Genomic DNA, 21,341 nt, shown 5'->3' on the forward strand with positions numbered 1-21,341 from the left:
TACACCCCAACATTGGTTGTTGGTGTAAAGAATACTCCTCTTATAGAGGTGGTCAGTGGGAAGAATACCCCCCTAACAGTGGTTGTCAGTGTTAGGAATACCTCCCTTGCAGTGGTGGTCAGTGGGAAGATTACCCCTCTTACAGGGGAGATTCGGTGTGAAGAATACCCCTCTTACAGAGGAGGTCAGAGCAAAGAATATCCCCCTTGCAGTGGTGGTCAATGGTAAGAGAACCCTTCTTAATGTGGTTGTGAGTGTGAAGAATACCCCCTTACAGTTATAGTCAGTGTGAAATATAACCACATTACAGTGGTAGTCAATGTGAAGAATACCCCCAACAGAGGAGGTCAGTGTGAAGAATACCCCCCTTACAGAAGAGGTCAATGTGAAGAATACCCCCTTACACTGGTAATCACTGTGAAGAATACCCTCTTAGCGTGATATTCAGTGTAAAAAATACCCACCTTACAGAGGTGGTCAGTGAGAAGAATATCCCCCTAACAATGGTGATCAGTGGGAAGAAAGGTGATCTGTGGGAAGAAAACCCCCCTTATAGTTATGGTCAGTGGGAAGAATACCCCCCTTACATTGGTGGTCAGTAGGAAGAATGCCCCTCTTACAGTGGTGGTCAGTGGGAAGAATACTTCTCTTACATTAGGGGTCAGTGGGAAGAATACCCCCCTTACAGTGGTGGTCAGTGGGAGGAATGTCACTCTTACAAGTATATAAAAAGATCACTAGTGTCATGTTACTTGTTTGGCCAAGTGACATTGGCTCTGGAACTATCCAGGCACCATCAAATTGGAGGCCATCATCCACAGGTCAAGGAACCCCTAGCAACTTCAGAAGGAAGCCTAGGAATCCACTGAACCCTGGTTTAGAATGACTGCTATAGACACATAAAATAGGAGTCTGAAGTATTTGGGATTCATTACTATAGGAGTTGAGAATCTTCACTTAATAAATTGTAGCTGTGTTCAGTTTTTTTTTTTTTATTCTTTATTTTTCAGGGTACAACATGTGGAAATACAGACAGCTCATAAGGGAAAAATACGATGGCAATACATGTTATGTATCTCTATCTCTGTACTCTTTGCAATCATGATAACACTTTACATGGAGTTTCTTAGCTAATTAGAGGGAAACTATTAATCCAGAGAGTAGAAGTCATCTGCACTCCGCATGGCCCTTTTAACTTTTCTTGGCATTAGCCATTTTTATAGAAGAAGGTAGAAAAAAGAATGGCGTCGGATTCCACAGACTCTGTAAAGTCATTATGCAGTGAACCAGCATCAGATAGGACGGGAAGCAAGGAGAAAGTATTGTTGAAGAGAAAGAGAGGAGGAAGGGGGGATGAAAGGATGGGGGGGGGGGGGGGCTAGTATAGAGTTGTCCGAATTCCACAGAGTAAATAAACTTATGCCAGAAAAAACATTTTTCAGAGAATTTCTCATGTAGGCCTTTTTCCGTGGCCACCAAGTCCTCCATGGAATGTATGTTTGCTACTCTTTTCAGCCATACAGCCACTGCAGGCGGCTGGATCTGTTTCCAATACAATGGGATACAGCTTTTAGCCGCTGTGAGCAAAAATGGCAGGATAGATTTTCTGTAACTCTTGGTTGGGATTTTGTGGTGATGCAGGAGGAAGAGCGCAGGGGAGTCTGGGACCACACGATCCGTGAACTTCTGTACAATTCAGTGCACCTCCATCCAAAAGGGCCGTATCAACCTGCATGACCAGAAGACATGGAGGAGAGAGCCAACTTCCTCCCTGCATCTCCAACACAGGTCAGTGGTCTTGGGGAACATCTTGTGCAGTTTTTCTGGTGTGTGGTACCAACGGGATAGTACTTTATATCCTGCTTCTTGGTGTCTTGCACTTATGGAAGTCTTGTGGGAGAAAAGGATGATCCGATTGACCCGTTTATCTGTGAATTTTAATCCCAGATCTCGTTCCCATCCAGTAATGTAAGGAGGTCTAGCTTCCGGCTGCTGAGACACTGGCAGCTGGTACGTTAGAGAAATAGCATGTCTCAGCGGAGACCGGTCTAGGCAAAGCGACTCAAAGGGTGTCAATGATCTCCTGAATACGTCCAGTGGGGGTAAGGATTTGATGTAGTGGGACAGATGGATCTTCTGCCAGAAGGAAAGACCCTGTAATGCTGGGTCTTCTATTATTTGTTGTCTATTCATCCATTGTCCATAAGTGAGAAAATGTCTGACCTGTGATCTCTCAGTAAATAACAAATCCTGAAATCTAGGATCTCTAAGTCCCGGAGTAAAAGCCGGGTTGCCCACTACAGGAGTGAGTGGGTATGGTAGTGGTGCGAGAGCCAGGTCACGGAAGACTTTCCAGGCTGTCCAGATTGTCATTCCCACTGTACTGTTACCTTCTTCAGCAAAGGCAGCTGGAACCACAGAAGCCAATTGCATCCCCCGTCAAAGAGTTTTCATTTTGTACCGACTGTTTCAAGGTTTCGTGTCTGCTCCAATCAAGTATGCGAGTGAGATGACAGGCTGAGTAGTAAAGAAGGGCATCTGGGAGGGCAATTGCACCATTGATTTTTGGAAGTCGAAATATTGTTTGTGCCAGTCGTGGAGGTTTACCAGCCCAGACGAAATGGGTTTTCACTCTATTTACCGCTCTCAAAAAGGCTTTAGGTATTTGTATCGGGAGTGCTTGAAAATAATAAAGGAGTCTAGGTAAAATATTCATTTTCACTATGGCACAGTGTCCGAACCAAGTGAAGAGGCCGTGTTGCCATTCCTTCAGGTCTTTTTTAATTGCAGACAAGAGATGTGGGAAGTTGAGATGGAAAATCTCTTCTGTCTTGGCCAGTAACTGGATTCCCAGATATTTAATATGTGAAGTAGCCCATTTAAAAGGGAAATCCAGTTGAAGTAGTGAAATTAAGGAGGCAGGCAGATTAACATTGAGTGCTTCTTATTCCTGGTAATTAATGTGGGATTGTGATAACTTTTCATATGTCTTTAGTTCTTTGAGAAAGTTTGGGATGGACACCAGGGGCTTTGTCAGAGAGAAGAGGAGGTCGTCCGCAAAGGCCGATACTTTTGGGGAAAGGGAGGTGTCTAGATCGAGGCCCTCTATATCTGAGTTGTTCTGACAGTGCGCAAGAAAGGTTCTAGGGTGAGGACAAAGATTAAAGGTGACAGAGGACACCCTTGTTTTATTCCATTCGAAATTTTAAATGCTGGGGAGAGGTAACCGTTGACCTTCACATGAGCCAAGGGGCATGAATAGATGGCGGAGATCCAGTTCATCATTCTCTCTTTCACTCCTATGTATTTTAATGTTTCAAATAGGAAAGGCCAGGTTACTCGATTGAACGCCTTCTCGGCGTCCGTTGATAGTAGCAACATTGGGATCTTATGTGTGTTTGCCGCCTGGGTTAGATTGATCGCCTTCGTCGTGCTGTCACGGGCCTCCCTTATTGGGACAAATCCCATTTGGTCGGAGTGGATCAATGACGGGAGCAGGAGCATGGAAAGAATTTTTGTGAAAAATTTTAAATCCACATTTAATAGGGAGATAGGTCTGTAGTTTTGACAGTGTAAAGGATCTTTTCCTTCTTTAAGTATAACGGTAATGTGGGCTCTCAATGTATCTCTGTGAATGTCCATCCCTTCTCCTGCTGCATTAAATGCAGAATTAAAATGTGGAATCAGTAAGTCACTAAATGTCCTATAATACAGGAGGGAATATCCATCCGGGCCATGGTGCTTTACCCAATTGCATTGTGGCTCGCTAAATATCCGGAAAAATAAAAAATGGGGCTCCATCAAATTCAATCTGGTCTCTGGACCAGGCCGCTTGGATAACTTGATCCTTCTGAGAGTATCGGTGGAGATGGCAAATCATGTCTTTTGGGCGCTCAGGGTCTTGCGATCTCGGTCCAAGTGCTCGATGTACCCAGTCAAACTCCATATTGGCGGGAGGATCTGGGCTCAGGACCTGCTGGAGGATCGCAAGAACTGTCTCTTGAAGATTTTCAGGGTCGGTCTTCTCTGGCAACCCCCGAATCCGAAGATTATTGCGGCGGCTGCAATTTTCAAAATCTTCAGCTTGAAGCTGCCTTTCCGCCATGTGCTCCTGAAAAGCTGCCTGATCTTTCTCTAGCTAAGCGACCCAGAGTCCCAGCGAGCTCACCTCCGCTTCCTCCGTGGTAAGTCTAGCGTCCAGTGTGTGGACCTCAGTGTGGAGTTCAGTGAAGTCTTTACAGTGTTTCTCTTCCATCCGCAGCACCAGGGCCTCTATGTCGGCCCGCGTTGGCAGTGTGAGCAGCAAGGTCCTGATGTCTGCGTCTGATTGTAGCGATCTCGCCGAGGCTTCTGACCCGCCTGGGCTGTCCGGCGGAGGTGCCAGGAGCGACGGTATCCCCTCCAGCGAGTGTGGAACTTGGCTCCGTGAAGCGGCTATGGCTCTCACCACGTGTCGCCGTGGGAGCCACCGCTGTTTGGCCCGGGTGGAAAGGTCATGTCAGTCAAAAAGGAGCATTACGGTGGCAATAATAATCTACTTTAGCTGGTCGGGAATCGGGAGCTCAAGTCAAAAGCTTCTTCACTCCGCCATGTCCAAGCCACATCCCCAGCTGTGTTCAGTTTGAGATTTCACTTTACTGTCCCACATTGGCCTCCTATGGACTATCTCCACCAGACCCAGATCAAAAGAAGGTGGCGTCTGACTTTTCTTTTCCCCACAATGCACATTCCAGGTTCTTCCCACACCTCCCTCTTTTTCCCCCTGCTCTTTCAAAGTGCATTACATTCATCTTTTCTCTCCAGCTTGTCTGAGGGTCACAGTCATTTATCGGCCTCCTGGACCAGTGTCACGCTTTCTGGATGACTTCTCTGCATGGCTACCCTATTTTCTCTCCTCTGAAGTACCTGCCATCATCCTAGGTGACTTTAACATCCCAATCAATGTTAATACTGCAACCACTTCTCAACTACTCAACCTAACCTCCTCTTTTAACCTAACACAATGGACACAAACCACCACTCACTCCAACGGCAATACTCTCAACTTCGTATTCTCCCATCCCTGCACTCCCTGCAACCTCTCCAACACCCCCTTTCCTCTCTCTGATCACAACCTTATCCGTTTCACACTCTCCTTGTCTCCTACCTCCCATGCTGCCAACCCAGAAACCACTACCTGCAGAAACCTTCACAACCTCAACCCTTCCCTTCTTCATTCTGCTACTGATGGCCTTTACGAAAAAGTCGCACCCCTGTCTTGCCCAGACCTAACCACTTCCATCTACAACAACACGCTGTCATCCTACCTAGACATACTTGCTCCTATTTCTACTACTTCAGAACCAGGCCCCATCTGCCACAACCCTGGCAAACAGATAACACCAGAAGTCTCAAGAGACACAGCCGTGTTCTTGAGCGAGCATGGGGCAAATCGAAATCCCTGCAAGACTTTACCCTCTACAAATCTGTCCTTCTCATATACAACTCCTTGACTCCACACTGTTAAACAAACTTACTACACCACTCTCATCAAAACCCTCTCATCCAAACCTTGTCAACTCTTTTCTACCCTTAATTCCTTACTTCACCCCCCACTGCCCCCACCCACCAACTTGCTTACCGCTCCACAGCTTGCCAACCATTTCAAAAGCAAAATCTACACAATTTGCGAGGAGATATCCAGCATTCAACTTTCTCCGCTATCCAACACATCAGGTCCAACACCGCACTTAATACTCTCCTCCTTCTGCCCAGTTACCAACGATGAAGTTGATAAACTCCTCTCCATGGCCCACCTCACCACCTGTCTCCTGGACCCTGTCCCCTTACAATTACTGCGCCCACCTTCCCGCTCTATCCTAAACTCCCTAACTTACATTTTCAACCTCTCCCTCTCCTCAGGAACCTTTCCTTCCCTGCTCAAACATGCATTGCTTACCCCCATACTTAAAAAACCCTCACTAGACCCCAACTGTTTGAATAACTTAAGACCCATCTCCCTGCTCCTGTTTGCCTCCAAGCTCATCAAACGCCTTGTACATGACCGAATGAGTCGCTACCTCAAGGACAACAACATTCTCGACCCCCTACAGTGCGGCTTCCATCCACAACATTTCACTGAAACTGCTCTACTAAAACTCACCAATTACCTACTAACTGCTAAAACCAATGGCCATTATTCCATACTCATACTCTTAAACCTGGAGGATTTGACACTAATTGATTGATCACTACACATTTTAGTTTTTTGGCAGCACCACCTACCCCTCTATATCTACACAATATGTGCTGGGCAATGAGCGGTGTGGCCGTAGGATTTTTCCAACTACTTGAACCAAGCGCCTAAAAGGGATACATCCTCCATGCAGTCCGAGTTCAGAGGAAGTGTTTTAATATTGCCGATATCTGGTCTCTGAGATGGGATCAGTTTAGCTGGTAAGCGGCAGTAGTGTTGGTGGTGGAAACCTTTTCTCTGCAACTCTGATGACACTTTTTCTATATTGGTGTGGTGTGTTAAAACACGTTGGAGACTACAAGCAGAATCTCTGTTGACGGGGAAATGGACTAATATTTGAACACTTGTATATGCATTTTCTGTTTATATTTTGTCAAACTGTTGTTTCTGTTTTATTCATTTATTTGTCTCACATAGCATTTTTGGATCATTATAGCGCAGCTTATCTGGAAATAATTATTTGAATTGTGGGTATCTCACGTTTAAAGCTGCTGCTGCACTTATAGCATATTTTCACAATTTTTTGTCACTATTGCTTCATTGTTACACAAATCACATTTAGGAATAGCGCTGTATTTTTTTGGTTTTTATACTCTTAAACCTCTCTGCTGCCTTCGACAAGGTTGACCAGCTGCTACTCCTCAGCAAACTACACTCCCTTGGCCTCCATGATTCTGCTTTATCCTGGATCGCCTCCTATCTATCTCAACGCACTTTCAGTGTCACTTACAACTCCATCTCCTATGCTCCTCTTCCTCTCTCTGTTGGGCCACCACAAGGCTCCGTCCTTAGGCCCCTCCTATTCTCACTCTATACCGATTCCCTAGGCCAGTTGATAACCTCCCATGACTTCCAATACCACCTCTACACCGATGACACCCAGAACTATCTCTCCACTCCTCAACTCACCCCCTCGATCTCCTCACGGATCTCAAACTTACTGAATGATATATCAGTATGGATGTCACACCACTTTCTCAAACTCAATCTTTCTAAAACTGAGCTTGTTCTATTTCCTCCTTCCCTGTCCCCCCCCATGACTTTACCATTAAGATCAGCAGCACAACCATTAATCTCTCCACACATGCCAGGCTGCTAGGTGTAATCCTTGACTCTGACCTCTCCCACATCCAGTCACTGGCTAAATCCTGCCGCCTTAACCTCCGCAACAGCTCCAGAATTTGACACCACAAAGCAACTTATTCACTTCTTGATTGTTTCCCGCCTTGACTACTGCAACTCTCTCCTTAATGGCCTACCCTTACGCAGGCTATCCTCCCTTCAGTCTATTATGAATGCTGCTGCTAGACTAATACACCTCACTAACCGATCCGTGACTGCTGCTTCTCTCTGTCAATCCCTTCGCTGGCTTCCCCTACCCCAATGTATAAAATTCAAAATACTAACCACAACATACAAGGCCATCCACAACATTGCTCCCAGCTACATCACCAACCTCATCTGCAGATATCACCTAAATCATCCCCTCTGCTCCTCCCAGTCCCTCCTGCTCTCTAGCTCCCTTGTTACCTCCTCCCATGCTCGCCTTCAGGACTTCTCCAGAGCCTCTCCCATCCTCTGCCCCAGTCTGTCCGATCAGACCCTAACCTGTCTACCTTTAGGAAATCCCTGAAAACTCACTTATTCAGGGAAGCCTATCCCACACCCACCAACAACTGTCCCCGTGCCACCCCCATCAAACCATTCCCTGCATCTATTACCTTTTGTACCACCACCCCCTCCCTTTAGAATGTAAGCTCTATGAGCAGGGTCCTCCTGTCCCTTCTGTATTGAACTTTACTGTAATTGTGCTGTCCCCCCTCTGCATTGTTAAGAGCTGCATAAACTGTTGGTGCTATATAAATTCTGTATAATAATAATATAATATCAATAAAGCTAAATAAAGATGGTCCAATGTGACTATAGAAAAAATGCCATATCTGACACTTAACTCTTCTGCCCATCTGACCCACCACCCAAGGTTTTCTCCCCTGTCCACCACCCTCCCCTTCCTTTTTGATTTTTTTTCTTTCTCCTTATTCCTTGCAACGCCTTCAGCTTTTACCGTTTTAGTCCACTGAAATCGTTTGTCCGCTCCCCCGTCTGTTTTATCTCACATCTCTTTCCAACTCTACCCCGTCTTGGTCACTGCAGTGGAGGTGTTTTTCAGGCACTATTTTTAGCCCAAATGCGCCTGAAAAACGCCCCAGTGTGAAAGGGGTCTAAGTGATTAAATCAGCTGCTGAAAGTGAGAGTTTAATATCACTTTATCAATTCTGCTCATGAGGAGAGTATCCTTATACAGATGGGCCGAACACCCCCTCTTCCATTTGCAGCAGAGTTCCCAAACAGGGGAAAAGTTTGGAACTGCGAACACCATTGAAGTCTATGGGAGCCAAACTTGAAAAATCAAAAGTCCCCATTTTAAAAGCTTATATGAAAGTTGTTGGTCTTAAAAAGGGTATGGGGGTCAATTTATCAATGGAAAATTTTGTTAAAAAACAATAGTTTTTAAAGGAGCAATGGTTTAATTATGTTTAAAGTGAAACAATAAAAATATAAAATTCCTTTAAATATAGTGCCTGGGGGGTCCCCTCAGTCTTCCTGTAAATAGGCGCATCTGTGGTGTGTATAGAACCTGCTGCAGCAAAAATAAAAATTTTTAAGAAAAAAAAAGTCAAATCACATTTGAATTGACTAGCGGTTGCAATTTCCAGCACCTGACTATTTAACAAAATAAAGAAAAGCGAACAGGCCACATGCCTTCAACATGGGGGGGGGGGGGGGTACTCTGCTTGCTAAAAGGGGCTTCCAAATTCAGATAAGCCCACCACCTGCAGACCTCCCTCAACCACAGCCCAGGGTTGTGGGGAAGAGGCCCTTGTCAACATGGGGCCAAACTGTTCGCCCAACACTAATCCTTAATAATGGGGGGGCCGCGGTGAGGAACCACTGAGTGCAACATGAAACACAGGAGATTGACACTTCCTAAAGTGTCAGTTTCATAAGAAACTTGAGCTGAGGATTTCTCTACATCAGGATGATGTTTTGTGGGGTCGGGAGGAGGGATAGGTAGTCACTTGCTTTTTTGCAGGTAGCTCTTTCTTTTAAGAATGTTTACTTAACTCCTTTGTGACTTTGTGACCAGAAGTCATTGAAGCTTATATACCCAGGGCAAGTTTTGTAGCAGCTATAACTTAACTTAGTGAGAAAATTGCATAGCTAACTCATTTGTATACATATTTCAAAGCTGAATCCTTTGTCCCCTTTAAAGTGGTTGTAAACCTCAGATATAACAAATGAACAACATATCCCTCTATGGTGTGTACTTGGATCAACTAAGAGCATGCCCTTTGAAGGATGGGCATACCATGTAGCCGGAAACCGCAAACCTGTAAGGAAGATCAGGTAAAGACGGAAGCCCTGTCAGCTGGGACAACGCGCCGCTGGAGGGCTTCATTTTAAGGTAAGTCTCGCATAATGTGCTAGTATGCGATGCTGGTTTCCCACTGTGCATGCATGAGATTGTACTGAACTGTCAGATTGGGTCTTCAGGCTCCTGTGCCATGTGATATGTCCCAGAAGGTTACGGGTGGGTGGGGATGGGTTAGCCGTTAAAGCTGGCGTACTTCTGGTCTAGAAGAAAATTGTGGGTACCCACTCCCAAAAGAAAAAACAGCCAAGTATGCTGCGGGAGGGGGGGGGGATTAGCGGTACTTGCAGTCTTATGCCCTGTACACACGAGCGGAATTTCCGTTGGAATAATCTTGGATAGGTTTTCGGACGGAATTCTACTCAAGCTTGGCTTGCATATACACGGTCACACAAAAGTTCTCGGAACTTTCGACCGTCAAGAACATGGTGGTGTGCAACAGAGAAAATTAAGTTCAATGCTTCCGAGCATGCATTGAGTTGTTTCTGAGTGTTTTCGTGTCGGAATTGCTACAGACGATCAGAATTTCCAATCGGAACTTTTTCCGTCGGAAAAATACAGAACCTGCTCTCAATCTTTTGCTAGCGGAAATTCCGCCAGCAAAAGTCCAATGGAGCATACACACGGTCGGAACTTCCGACCAAAAGCTCATATCTGACTTTTGCTGGCGGAAATTCCGATCATGTGTACGGGGCATAACGTGAAGGTCCACTTTAATATTCTGTTCACAAGACCCTGTGTGCATGCTACCTCTGACACCCCAACACTACCCCCCCCCCCCCCCCCCCCCGCCTCAACACCATCCCTGGGCCATGCATCTCTTAAATTCCCAGCTGTATTTCTTTTAGAAAGAGAAAATAAATTAATTGTAAAAACCAACCCCCTTCCCCATCCAGAGACTTACACATCTGTGTATGTAGCTGTGTGTCTAGAGTTCGGCCTTAAATACCTCCTCAAGCCTTCATTAGCTGGGCCCTTTCTGTTATGAAAGCTGAAAGATGAACTTTTCTCTCTAAATAAACCACAGACTAGTTTTCCTCCATTGTTTGTTTTGCGGTCAGTTACACATACAAGCACACTTCTCCTCCTTTCCTAATATAGCTGTGAACTCCATGACCACTCCATCACCACCATCGCTATTTACACCTTCGTGACTGGAGAAAAGTTCCCATTTTGGAGTGTGTAGCCTCATCTGCTGATGACGTTTTATCTGTTTTGTATAAATAAACTAACCGGCATCCTTTGGCAGCATACTTTACAGCATAATGTTATTTTATGTTTTTTATTCCCGAAAAAAAAAACACCCTGAGAAAATATGTGAAATAAAGAGGGCTTTTCTATTCTACTTTAGTTGTGATGATATGCACAGTATCATGTTTCCCCAAAAATAAGCCCTGCCCTGAAAATAAGACATATAATATACATATATAATATAATACAATAAGAGGCTGATGTCAGCAGGCATTTTGGCCCTTCCCTCAGCAGTGCTCAGAGCGGGGCTGACATCAGCAGGCATCTCGGCCCTTCCCTCAGCAGTGCTCAGAGCAGGGCTGGCATCAGCAGGCATCTTGGCCCTTCCCTTGGCAGTGCTCAGAGCGGGGCTGACATCAGCAGGCATCTCGGCCCTTCCCTCGGCAGTGCTCAGAGCGGGGCTGACATCAGCAGGCATCTCGGCCCTTCCCTTGGCAGTGCTCAGAGTGGGGCTGACATCAGCAGGCATCTCGGCCCTTCCCTCGGCAGTGCTCAGAGCGAGGCTGACATCAGCAGGCATCTCGGCCCTTCCCTCGGCAGTGCTTGGAGTGGGGCTGACGTCAGCAGGCATCTCGGCAGTGGCTACTGGTATATTTAAATTAAACAACCACCCCCGCAGTTACCCCATCTAGGTCATGGGCAGGCAGCGGTCCTACGGGCGACAGGCAACGAGCGGCGGCTTTAATTGCATCTCCTCCTCCTTTGCATCCAGGTGGCTTCCACCGTGCGTCTCCTCCCTCCTCCTCCTAGGTGTTCAGCCAATCGGATGACAGGTCTCAGGACTAACTTCCTAATGGCTGGGAGGAGGATCAGTGTGACAGTATCGAATATTAATTCGCTATTGTCACACAACTGGCTCTGCACCCCGAGCCTACCTTTTTTGAAGCCTATTGGAGCCTCTGGCTCTAATCACGTGCTTCAAAAAAAGAAACACCCCCCCATTGGAATCCATGCCCTGCATGTAGATTAGAGGCCAGACGCTGGATAGGGGGGCAACTCCTGTGCACCCCTAATGGATTGGCCGCCACTGCATCTCAGCCCTTCCCTTGGCAGTACTCGGAGTGGGGCTGACATCAGCAGGCATCTTGGCCCTTCCCTCTGCAGTGTCCGGAGCGGAGCTGATGTCAACAGGCATCTCAACCCTACCCTCAGCAGTGCTCAGAGTGGAGCTGATGTCAACAGGCATCTCGGCCCTCCCCCCTGCAGTTCTTCGGATCGTGGCTGACATCACCAGGCATCTCGGCCCTTCCCTCAGGAGTGGGGAATAAGAGTTCTGGCGGATCACTTGAGCGCCCAGCGGTGCTGTAAATAAGGTATTTTTGACAACAAAGTTACAAAAGGAGACTTCATTATATAATATTTTTGCAAAACAGATTACACATTTTTGTTTATTTTTGGGATAAAATATGTCATAATGATGACTCCTGAGCTGACAGGGGGAGACATAGATAAGTCCTAGTGTGTTTGTTATAGCAGAAATTATTATAAGACCCGTTCTTATTTTCGGGGAAACACGTTATGTAGGCAGGTGCAGGTTTCTCCTCCGTCCTGTAGGTGGCATTGTGCTACTATTACAGACAGAATGGAGTCTGTTAGGAGAATTGTCCCCTTATGGACTCCATTAGTCTCACAGGTGGCCATCTTGGTGTGGGACACTATTAAATAGGGTGACCCACGTCATTTGCCAGTGGTAGGGCAGGTGCAGAGACCCCGCAGGTTAGGGAAAACTCATAGAACAGGGAGAGATTCCTGGTGAGTAGGGTCAGCTCAGGGACTATGTCTGCCTAAAAGAAACATCCCGGTGTCCAGTCTAGTAGCATGGGCCTCTCCACAGCAGCATTTTAACCCCATTCCAGTTTACTGCAAACCACCACCCATCCAGCAAAAGCCACCACCTGGTAATACAGGCCCAAGCCTGGTAACACTATGTGGGTTGCTTATATCAGTGTCTACAAAACTGCCATTATTCATTACCATTAACCTACCAGTATATACAATATACTGTGGGTCTCTCCCTGATTGGATGCTCCAGGCTGTGGCCACACCTACATGTAAAGTTTTACTAACACATGCCTCAGGTGCAAAATTGGGTTTAGGAGTAAGGTTTGTTTTACCTTAAGGCATTAGGGGGTTAACAGTTGCATCTCATTTATTTCATCCTTAAAGTATAACTAAAAGGAAAAACTTTTATTTTAGTTTTAGGGATTAGAACCCTTGTCAGGTTTATATTGCTGTCTGTGCCCCCTGTTAGGGGGTTCAGTTTACCATTATCATCTAAATAGAAAATAAATCCCAAATTTTGGGTTGTCACCAGAACAGGAATAGAGAGGAAATCTTCCAATGGGGACACTAGTTCTAGTGACAACTTCCTGTCTTGGCTATGGGACAGGCAGTAAAGGGAAATCTCCCTTATGGGAAACAGATGGGAAAACAAAATGTGACAGAGGTTATAACCCTCTCTTAGTCTAGTCTAAATGAAAAAGGCGTTGTACTTGAATATATAAGGACACGCTGCATATGCATGCAAATGCAACTCTGTAAAACAAAAAAAAAAATCATAAATAATGCCTAAAAAATGTAATTATTATTATACACGATTTATATAGCGCCAACAGTTTACGCAGCGCTTTACAATGTATGGGGGGGACAACACAATTACAGTACAGTTCAATACAAAAGGTACGGGAGGGCCCTGCTCGTAGAGCTTACATTCTAAAGGGAGGGAGTGGTGGTACAAAAGGTAATAGCTGCAGAGAATGATTTGATGGGGGTGGCTCGGGGACAGTTGTTAGGTGGGTGTGGGATAGGCTTACGTGAATAAATGAGTTTTCAGGGATCTCCTAAAGGTGGACAGGGTAGGGGCTGATCGGACAGACTGGGGCAGGGAGTTCCAGAGGATGGGAGAGGCTCTGGAGAAGCCTTGAAGGCAAGCATGAGAAGAGGTAACAAGGGAGCTAGAATGCAGGAGGTCTTGGGAGGAGCGGAGGGGACGATTTGGGCGATATCTCCAGATGAGGTTGGTGATGTAGATGGGGGCGATGTTGTGGATGGATTTGTATGTTATGGTTAGCATTTTGAATTTTACACGGTGGGGTAGGGGAAGCCAGTGAAGGGATTGGCAGAGAGGGGCAGCAGTCACGGATCGATTAGTGAGGTGTATTAGTCTAGCAGCAGCATTCATAATAGACTGAAGGGGGATAGCCTGCTTAAGGGTAGGCCATTAAAGTGGAAGTAAACCCATTGATTTAAACAGTTAAAAAAAAAGGCATGCCGGGAAAGCTAACTGCACATTGGCTGTGTTCTCAGCCAAACTGTCAAACCATCCAATGGCTAGTGTCATAACGAATCACATGTGCAGCACCATAGCAGTTGAAGATTAAACAGAGGCAAAGATGGCAGCTTCCTTGGCTGAAAACGATAGGGGAGTTTACTTCCACTTTAAGTAGAGAGTTGCAGTAGTCAAGGCGGGAAACAATCAAGGAGTGAATAAGTTGCTTTGTGGTGTCATTAGTCAGGAAGGGTCGAATTCTGGAGATATTGCGGAGGTAAAGACGGCAGGATTTAGGCAGTGATTGGATGTGGGGGCTGAAGGAGAGGTCAGAGTCGAGGATTACACCCAGGACCCTGGCATGTGTGGAGGGACCAATGGTTGTGCTGTTGATATTAATGGTGAATTCACAGGGGGAGGGGGAATCGTGAAGGAGGAAATATAAAAAAACTCAGTTTTAAAAAGATTGAGTTTGAGGAAGTGGTGTGACATCCATACTGATATGTCATTCAGTAAGTTGGAGATCTGTGAGGAGATCAAGGGGGTGAGTTGAAGAGTGGAGAGATAGATCTGGGCATCTTCAGCATAGAAGTGGTATTGGAAACCATGGGAGGTTATCAACTGGCCCAGGGAAGAGGTATAGAGCGAGAATAGGAGGGGCCCAAGGACGGAACCTTGGGGTACCCCAACAGAAATAGGAAGGGTACCGGAGGTGATAGAGTTGTAAGTGACACTGAAAGTACGCTGAGATAGGTAGGAGGAGATCCAGGATAAAGCAGAATCACGGAGGCCAAGGGAGTGTAATTTGCTGAGGAGGAGCAGGTGGTCAACTGTGTCAAAGGCAGCAGAGAGGTCTAAAAGTATGAGTATGGAGTAGTGGCCGTTGGTTTTAGCAGTTAGTAGGTCATTGGTAAGTTTTAGTAGAGCAGTTTCAGTAGAATGTTGTGGGCGGAAGCCAGACTGTAGGGGGTCAAGAACGTTGTTGTCCATGAGGTAGGGACTAATTTGGTTATGGACAAAGCGTTCGATGAGCTTGGAGGCAAACGGGAGCAGGAAGATGGGTATTAAGTTATTCAATGTAATGCATGTAAATGCACATAGAGGAACCATACATTGAGAGCAGGGATCATGGTGTAAACAACCCCTAGGGGATACCATTTATATTTTATTGATTGGTTTATTTCATCATTAGGGGTTAACAGTTATATTTTATATATTTCATTAGAAAGGGGGAACATCTAAATTTTATTGATTGATTTATTTTATCATTAGGGGTTTACAGTTCTATGCATTGATTTATTGCATTATAAGGGATTAACAGCTGCATTTTATTGACATCATCAAAAAGGGGTTAACATCTACATTTTATTTTTTTACTTTGTGTCACCATTAAGGTGTTAACAGCTACATTTTATTGATTTACTTGTTTGGTCATTAAGGGGTTAACATGTTATGTATTACTTTTTTTCATCATTAGGGGTTAAAATCTACATTTTATTTGATTCATTAAAAAGGGGTTGCCATCTGCACTTTATGTATTACTTTATTTCATCACAAAGCTGGTAACAGCTACATTTTATTGATTTTTTTTATGTTTGATATGTTAACATATGAATTTTACGTATTACTTGATTTTATCATTAAAGTTTAACAGCTACAATTTCTTGAGTATTTGATCATTAAGGGGTTAACATATACATTTTATTAATTTATGAGACTGTTAAGGGGTTAACATCTACATTTTATTAATTTATTAGCTCATGAAGGGGCTAACATCTACACTTTATGTATTACTTTATTTCATCATTGTGGGTTAACATCTACAGTATTTAGATGTATATCAATGTATTTGATCAGTAAGGGGTTAACATCTGCATTTTATTAATTTATGTGATCATGAAGAGGTTAACATATACATTTTATGTATTACTTGATTTTATAATTAAGGGTTAACAGCTACAATTTCTTGATGTATTTGATCATTAAGGGGTTAACATCTGCATTTTAATGATTTATGTGATCATTAAGGGGTTAATGTCTACATTTTATGTATTACTTTAACATCTATATTTTATTGATTTATTTGATCATTAAGGAGTTAACATCTATATTTTATTGATTTATTTGATCATTAAGGGGTTAACATCTGCATGTTATTTATTTAATTAAAATTTATTTGATCATTAAGGGGTTAACATCTACATTTTATTTATTACTTACTCATCATCATTAATGGGTTAATAGCTACATGTTATTGATTTATGTATTTGATAATTAAAGGGTTAACATCTAAGTTTTATATCTTACTGTATTTCATCATTTGGGGTTAACAGCTACATTTTATTGATTTATTTGATCATTAAAATTTTTTTTGATTTATGTCATTATTACGGGGTTAACATTTTTGAAATTATTTTTTTGATTTTTTTTTTATCATTTAGGGCTCATTTACACCAGAGGCAGTCGGACGTGTTATAAAACGCAGTAGGAACGCATATGTTCACACCCTTGTGGTGCTTTCATGTGTATTTAAATAACACACGCAAATGTACCGTAATGCATGTGAACACACTGCAAATACATGTATATGCAACTCATTAAAAAAAAAAGAAAAAAAGAAAATAATGCAAAAAAAAGTGATGCAAATGAATTTCTATCTATTCACCAAACTCTTTGCACTCACCTATTTGTTTGTGAACCAAATGTATAAAGAATCTGCAGCTGACAAAGTTAACCAATATTATATAAGAATATACTCTAACAATCATACAAAGTGAAATCCCAAACTGGACTATGAAAACAATTGCATTGCCAATGCATGTAATGCATGTACAGGAACTGTGGTATAAATGAGCCCTAGAGGGTATCATTTGTATTTGATTGATTGATTTCATCATGAAGGGGTTAACAGTTGCATTATTTTGGTAAATCTATGTATGTATGTATGTATTAGTGATCTGTTGCTGTGGCTTAGTGATGGTGCAGGGTATGACTATGAAGGTGTCTGGTGATACTGAGGAGTACAGCCAGGACTGCAGCACTTCCTATGTACACAGCACAGAGCTGTCACTTCTGTCATCCACACTGGGTGGAGGGTGTGCCCTGCTGTCACCCAGACATGCCATAGGTGCAGCCTGACCATCCCCTTGCACTGAGCCCCTCCCCTCTTCTTTAGCTCTGGGCTATTTTGGTGTGTCACTGAGAGCAGATCACTGACACATGAGGATACAGTCACCAGCCCAGCGTGAGACATGTAGCTTTTCTATACAGGAATACGCTGCATTACTGCAACCTACACTACCGGACAGCTCATCTGTGGGATGCTGCACTGACTTCAAGGAACTTCCCCTAACTCATCTACTTAAAGGATTAGTCCACCTAGAGCCAGCACTGTTCTTTTAAAACTACAAAAAAAGAAAACAAAAAAAAAAAAAGTTGTTTACTCAAACAAAAATGACAGACTCTGTTCCCTGTAATGGAGACGAGAAGGACCCCGAAATCGAACTTTTCGTAAAGGTAAGTTGCGGGTTGGCTGGCGGTGAATAGAGGTAGCCTGGGGAACAGGGACAAGAATTTCTGTCAAATGATATTTGACGACTAAGCACTTTGCTGTGTTTTTGAACAGTCTCCTTTGTTGCTGTGCGTACTTGTTTTGTAAGTGCTGTCTCTGTCCAGACTAATTAGCATTTAATTACAAGGTAAACAGAAGAGCTTCTGGCAATTTCTAAAGTGTCATGAAAATGAGGTACGCCAGGTCGTTCGTCGCTCCGGTTCCCTCTGGGCATGTCATTACAATATTATGCAGGATGAGTTTTATTATAGGTGCTTATATTGTGCTGACAATTTACGCAGCGAGTTGCAGCGCTATAAGTGAGACCTTCCTTTTCCAATCCCATTCCTGGGAGGGATTCCTGCCTTCACACCTATTCAGTGCCAGCACTCTCCGGATGCATTGATCTCAACCACTATAGATAGGGGTCTCCACGCTAACATTTTTCTTTTTCTTTTTTGTGTATAAACTATTTTACAGGTGATTATATAATGTTAAATGTTATGAAGTTGCAGTTCTAGAAGTGAGACCTTTCTTTTCCGATCCCCACTCCTGGGAGGTATTCCTGCCATCACACCTATTCAGTGTCAACACTCACCAGATGCATTGACCCCAACCACTATAGACATTGGTCTCCACACTAACTTTTTTTTTTGTGTATAAACTTTTTCTACAGGTGATTATATAGCGCTGACAATTTATGCAGCAAATTATGAAGTTGCAGTGCTGAGACCTTCCTTTTCCAGTTCCCACTCCTGGGAGGTATCCCTGCCTTCACACCTATTCAGTGTCAACACTCACCAGATGCATTGACCCCAACCACTATAGACAGGGGTCTTCAAACTAACTTTTTTTTGTTTATTGATTATTTTATAGGTGCTTATATAGTGCTGACAAATTATGCAGAAAATGTTTTGAAGTTGCAGCGCTAGAAGTGAGACCTTCCTTTTCCAGTCCCCACTCCTGGGAGGTATTCCTACCTTCACACCTCTTCAGTGTCAACACTCACCAGATGCATTGACCTCAACCACTAGACAGGGCTCTCCAGACTAACTTTTTTTTGTTTATAAACTATTATATTTGAAAATAGACATAAGTCACAAGAGACCCAAAGGGTCATTATTATAACAGCAATTACAAAATAAAATATGAAGACTGCATATAAAAAAATCAAAAAATAATTCAGTAATTCATAAAACAACATCACTGCTAGTGCAGAACAGAAAGTATGAGAGCAGAACCAAATCTGCAGAAAACATACTTTACATTTCAAAACACGAAGGCATGAGATCATTTCCAGATATAGTACAAATCTGGCAAACTGTCCTTTAGAGTTTAAGGGGACTCGACTGTGGCCAGTGGGAGTAGAAAATGTCCTGGGGTCACTGAGGAAACGATGTCTCATCATTGGTGTCATTAGGAGGAATTGTGCCCCATTGTTGCTGTAATTGGGAAGAATTGTACCCCATCTTGATGTCATTGGGAGAAATTGTGCCCCATGGTTGGGGTCATTGGGAAGAATAGTGCCCCATCCTTGGTATCAGAGGGAGGAATAGTGTCCCATCGTTGGCGTAATTCTGAAGAATTGTGCCCCATGGTTGGTGTCATTGGGAGGAATTGTGCCCCATTGTTGAAGTCATTGGGAGGAATTGTGCCCCATCGATGGTGTCATTTAGAGGAATAGTGCCCCATACTTAGTGTCAGAGGGAGTGATAGTGTCCCATTGTTGGCGTAATTGTGAAAAATTGTACCCCATCGTTGATGTCATTGGGAGAAATTGTGCCCCATTGTTGGGATAGTTGGGAAGAATACTGCCCCATCCTTGGTGTCGGAGGGAGGGAGGGAGGAATAGTGTTCCATCATTGGCATAATTGGGAAGAATCGTTAGAGTCATTGGGAGGAATAATGTCCCATCATTGGTGTAATTGGAGAAATAGTGTCCCATTGTTGTTATCAATGGAAGAAATGGTACGCCAATGTTGTTGTCTTTGGAAGGTATAGTGTCTCATTGTTGTTAGGAGAATTAATGCCCCTTCCTTGGTTGTCAGTGAACCCATCATTGGTGTCATTGGTAGGGATAGTGTACCATCATTGTCAGTGGAAGGAATTATGCCCCATGCTTGGTGTCAGAAGGAGAAAGTTGGTGTCAGTGTATGTAATAGTGCCTCAAGGGCCAGATAAAGGCATGTAGAGCACCACATCCGGCCACTTTGCCGGAGTTTGGAGACCACTGCTAGAAGAGGTCACAAAACCCAAGTGACATATGCAGTCCTATTGTGCCTTCAATGGGCTGTGCAATTGTGATAAACCACCACCAGAATGTGCAAAATGCAAAATGACCTCACCGCATTTATAGAGGTCACTATGCATTTTATGGTCCCAGCAAGCTGAGGAATAAGAATGAAGTAAAATGCATTCCTCCACTAGTGTAGTAATGTCCAAAATGGACAATGTATTTGGTGAATGTTGGCAATAAATAGGTGTGAAGGTAGGAACACCTCCCAGGATTGGGACAGGGCGTCCTCACTTCCAGTGCTGAAACTTTGGTTTACAGTCGTAGTGGAAATTTTTTATATCAGTCCTTGCACAGTGAACTCATACAAACTCCATGCAGATGGTGTCCTGGTTGGGATTTGGACTCCAGTGTTGCAAGGCTGGAGTGCCAATCACTAAGGCACTGTACTGCCCATATAATAAGACAAGCTAGGACATAGAAATGACTTGCTTACACCACCAAGTGTATTGCATCATAGCATGCATAATAGACTGGTGCATTGCAATGCGTTGTGGCTTTTTAGCGTGTGTTAAACTGTGACTAGGCCCTCGTGGTTTTCTACACCTTGTAACTGGAGTAGTTTGTAAAGGGAAATTCTATTTTCAGCGTGTACATTTATTTAGCTGGCTGAACACCTAATCTCTGCGTTATCCTTTTTTTGCATCAGGCAGGTGTGAATGTACGCTTTAATGAATGTTGACATATTAAAAACAGACTTGAACGTTTCTGGTCAATGCACAGATACGGTATAAGCTAGCACCACTAATATTAAAGGCAGACCTGTGCACATGCGTTTATGTATGCTACAAAAAATGCATTTAAATGCATAGGTGTGAATGGTCCATTATGGCCTGTACCATTTAGCGAATGTCCAATTTTTGGCAGCACGCTGCAATATACATTAGTAGTGTAATGCTCAGCAATGCATGTTCACTGCATGGTACATTAGGATGCTATTCGGAATGGATGGCACAGCATTGTACCAACACACTTAGGGCCGGTTCACACTGCAGGCGAGGCGAGGCGACTCCGACTTGCCTCGCCGCGACCTCAGCGGCAACTTGCAGATGACTTCTGTATAGAAGTCAATGCAAGTCGCCCCGAGGTCGCCCAAAAGTAGTACAGGAACCTTTTTTCTGAGTCGGAGCGACTCGAGTCGCTCCTCTCAGAACGGTTCCATTGTACAGAACGGGGGCGACTTGCGAGAGCGAGGCGAGGCGAGTCGTGTCGCCTCGCATCGCCATTGTCTCCTGTTGCCCTAAAGTAGAACTATAGACAAAACATTTTTATTTTTATTTTGGATAGAGTAAGGGAGGGTTATAACCCCTG

The 21,341-nt window shown here is 44.0% G+C and overlaps 1 protein-coding gene across 2 annotated transcripts in view; it reads left to right on the plus strand.

Annotated features, from left to right (window-relative positions):
- CLIC5 (chloride intracellular channel 5) overlaps window positions 1-21,341 on the plus strand; it is a 197,774-nt gene that overhangs the window by 24,558 nt on the left and 151,875 nt on the right. The window contains exon 1 of one of the 2 annotated variants that reach the window (XM_077488950.1): window positions 17,374-17,703. The exons of the other annotated variant lie outside the window; for it this stretch is intronic. Within the exon in view, the coding sequence (XP_077345076.1) occupies window positions 17,641-17,703 (63 nt within the window). The 5' untranslated portion in view covers window positions 17,374-17,640. Of the gene's footprint in view, window positions 1-17,373; window positions 17,704-21,341 lie in introns of those variants that run through there. 2 annotated transcript variants of the gene reach the window in all.

Source organism: Lithobates pipiens, unplaced genomic scaffold (assembly GCF_037356315.1).
Source record: "Lithobates pipiens isolate NorthernLeopardFrog02 unplaced genomic scaffold, aLitPip1_a1.2 Scaffold_18, whole genome shotgun sequence".
NCBI lineage: Eukaryota > Metazoa > Chordata > Amphibia > Anura > Ranidae > Lithobates > Lithobates pipiens.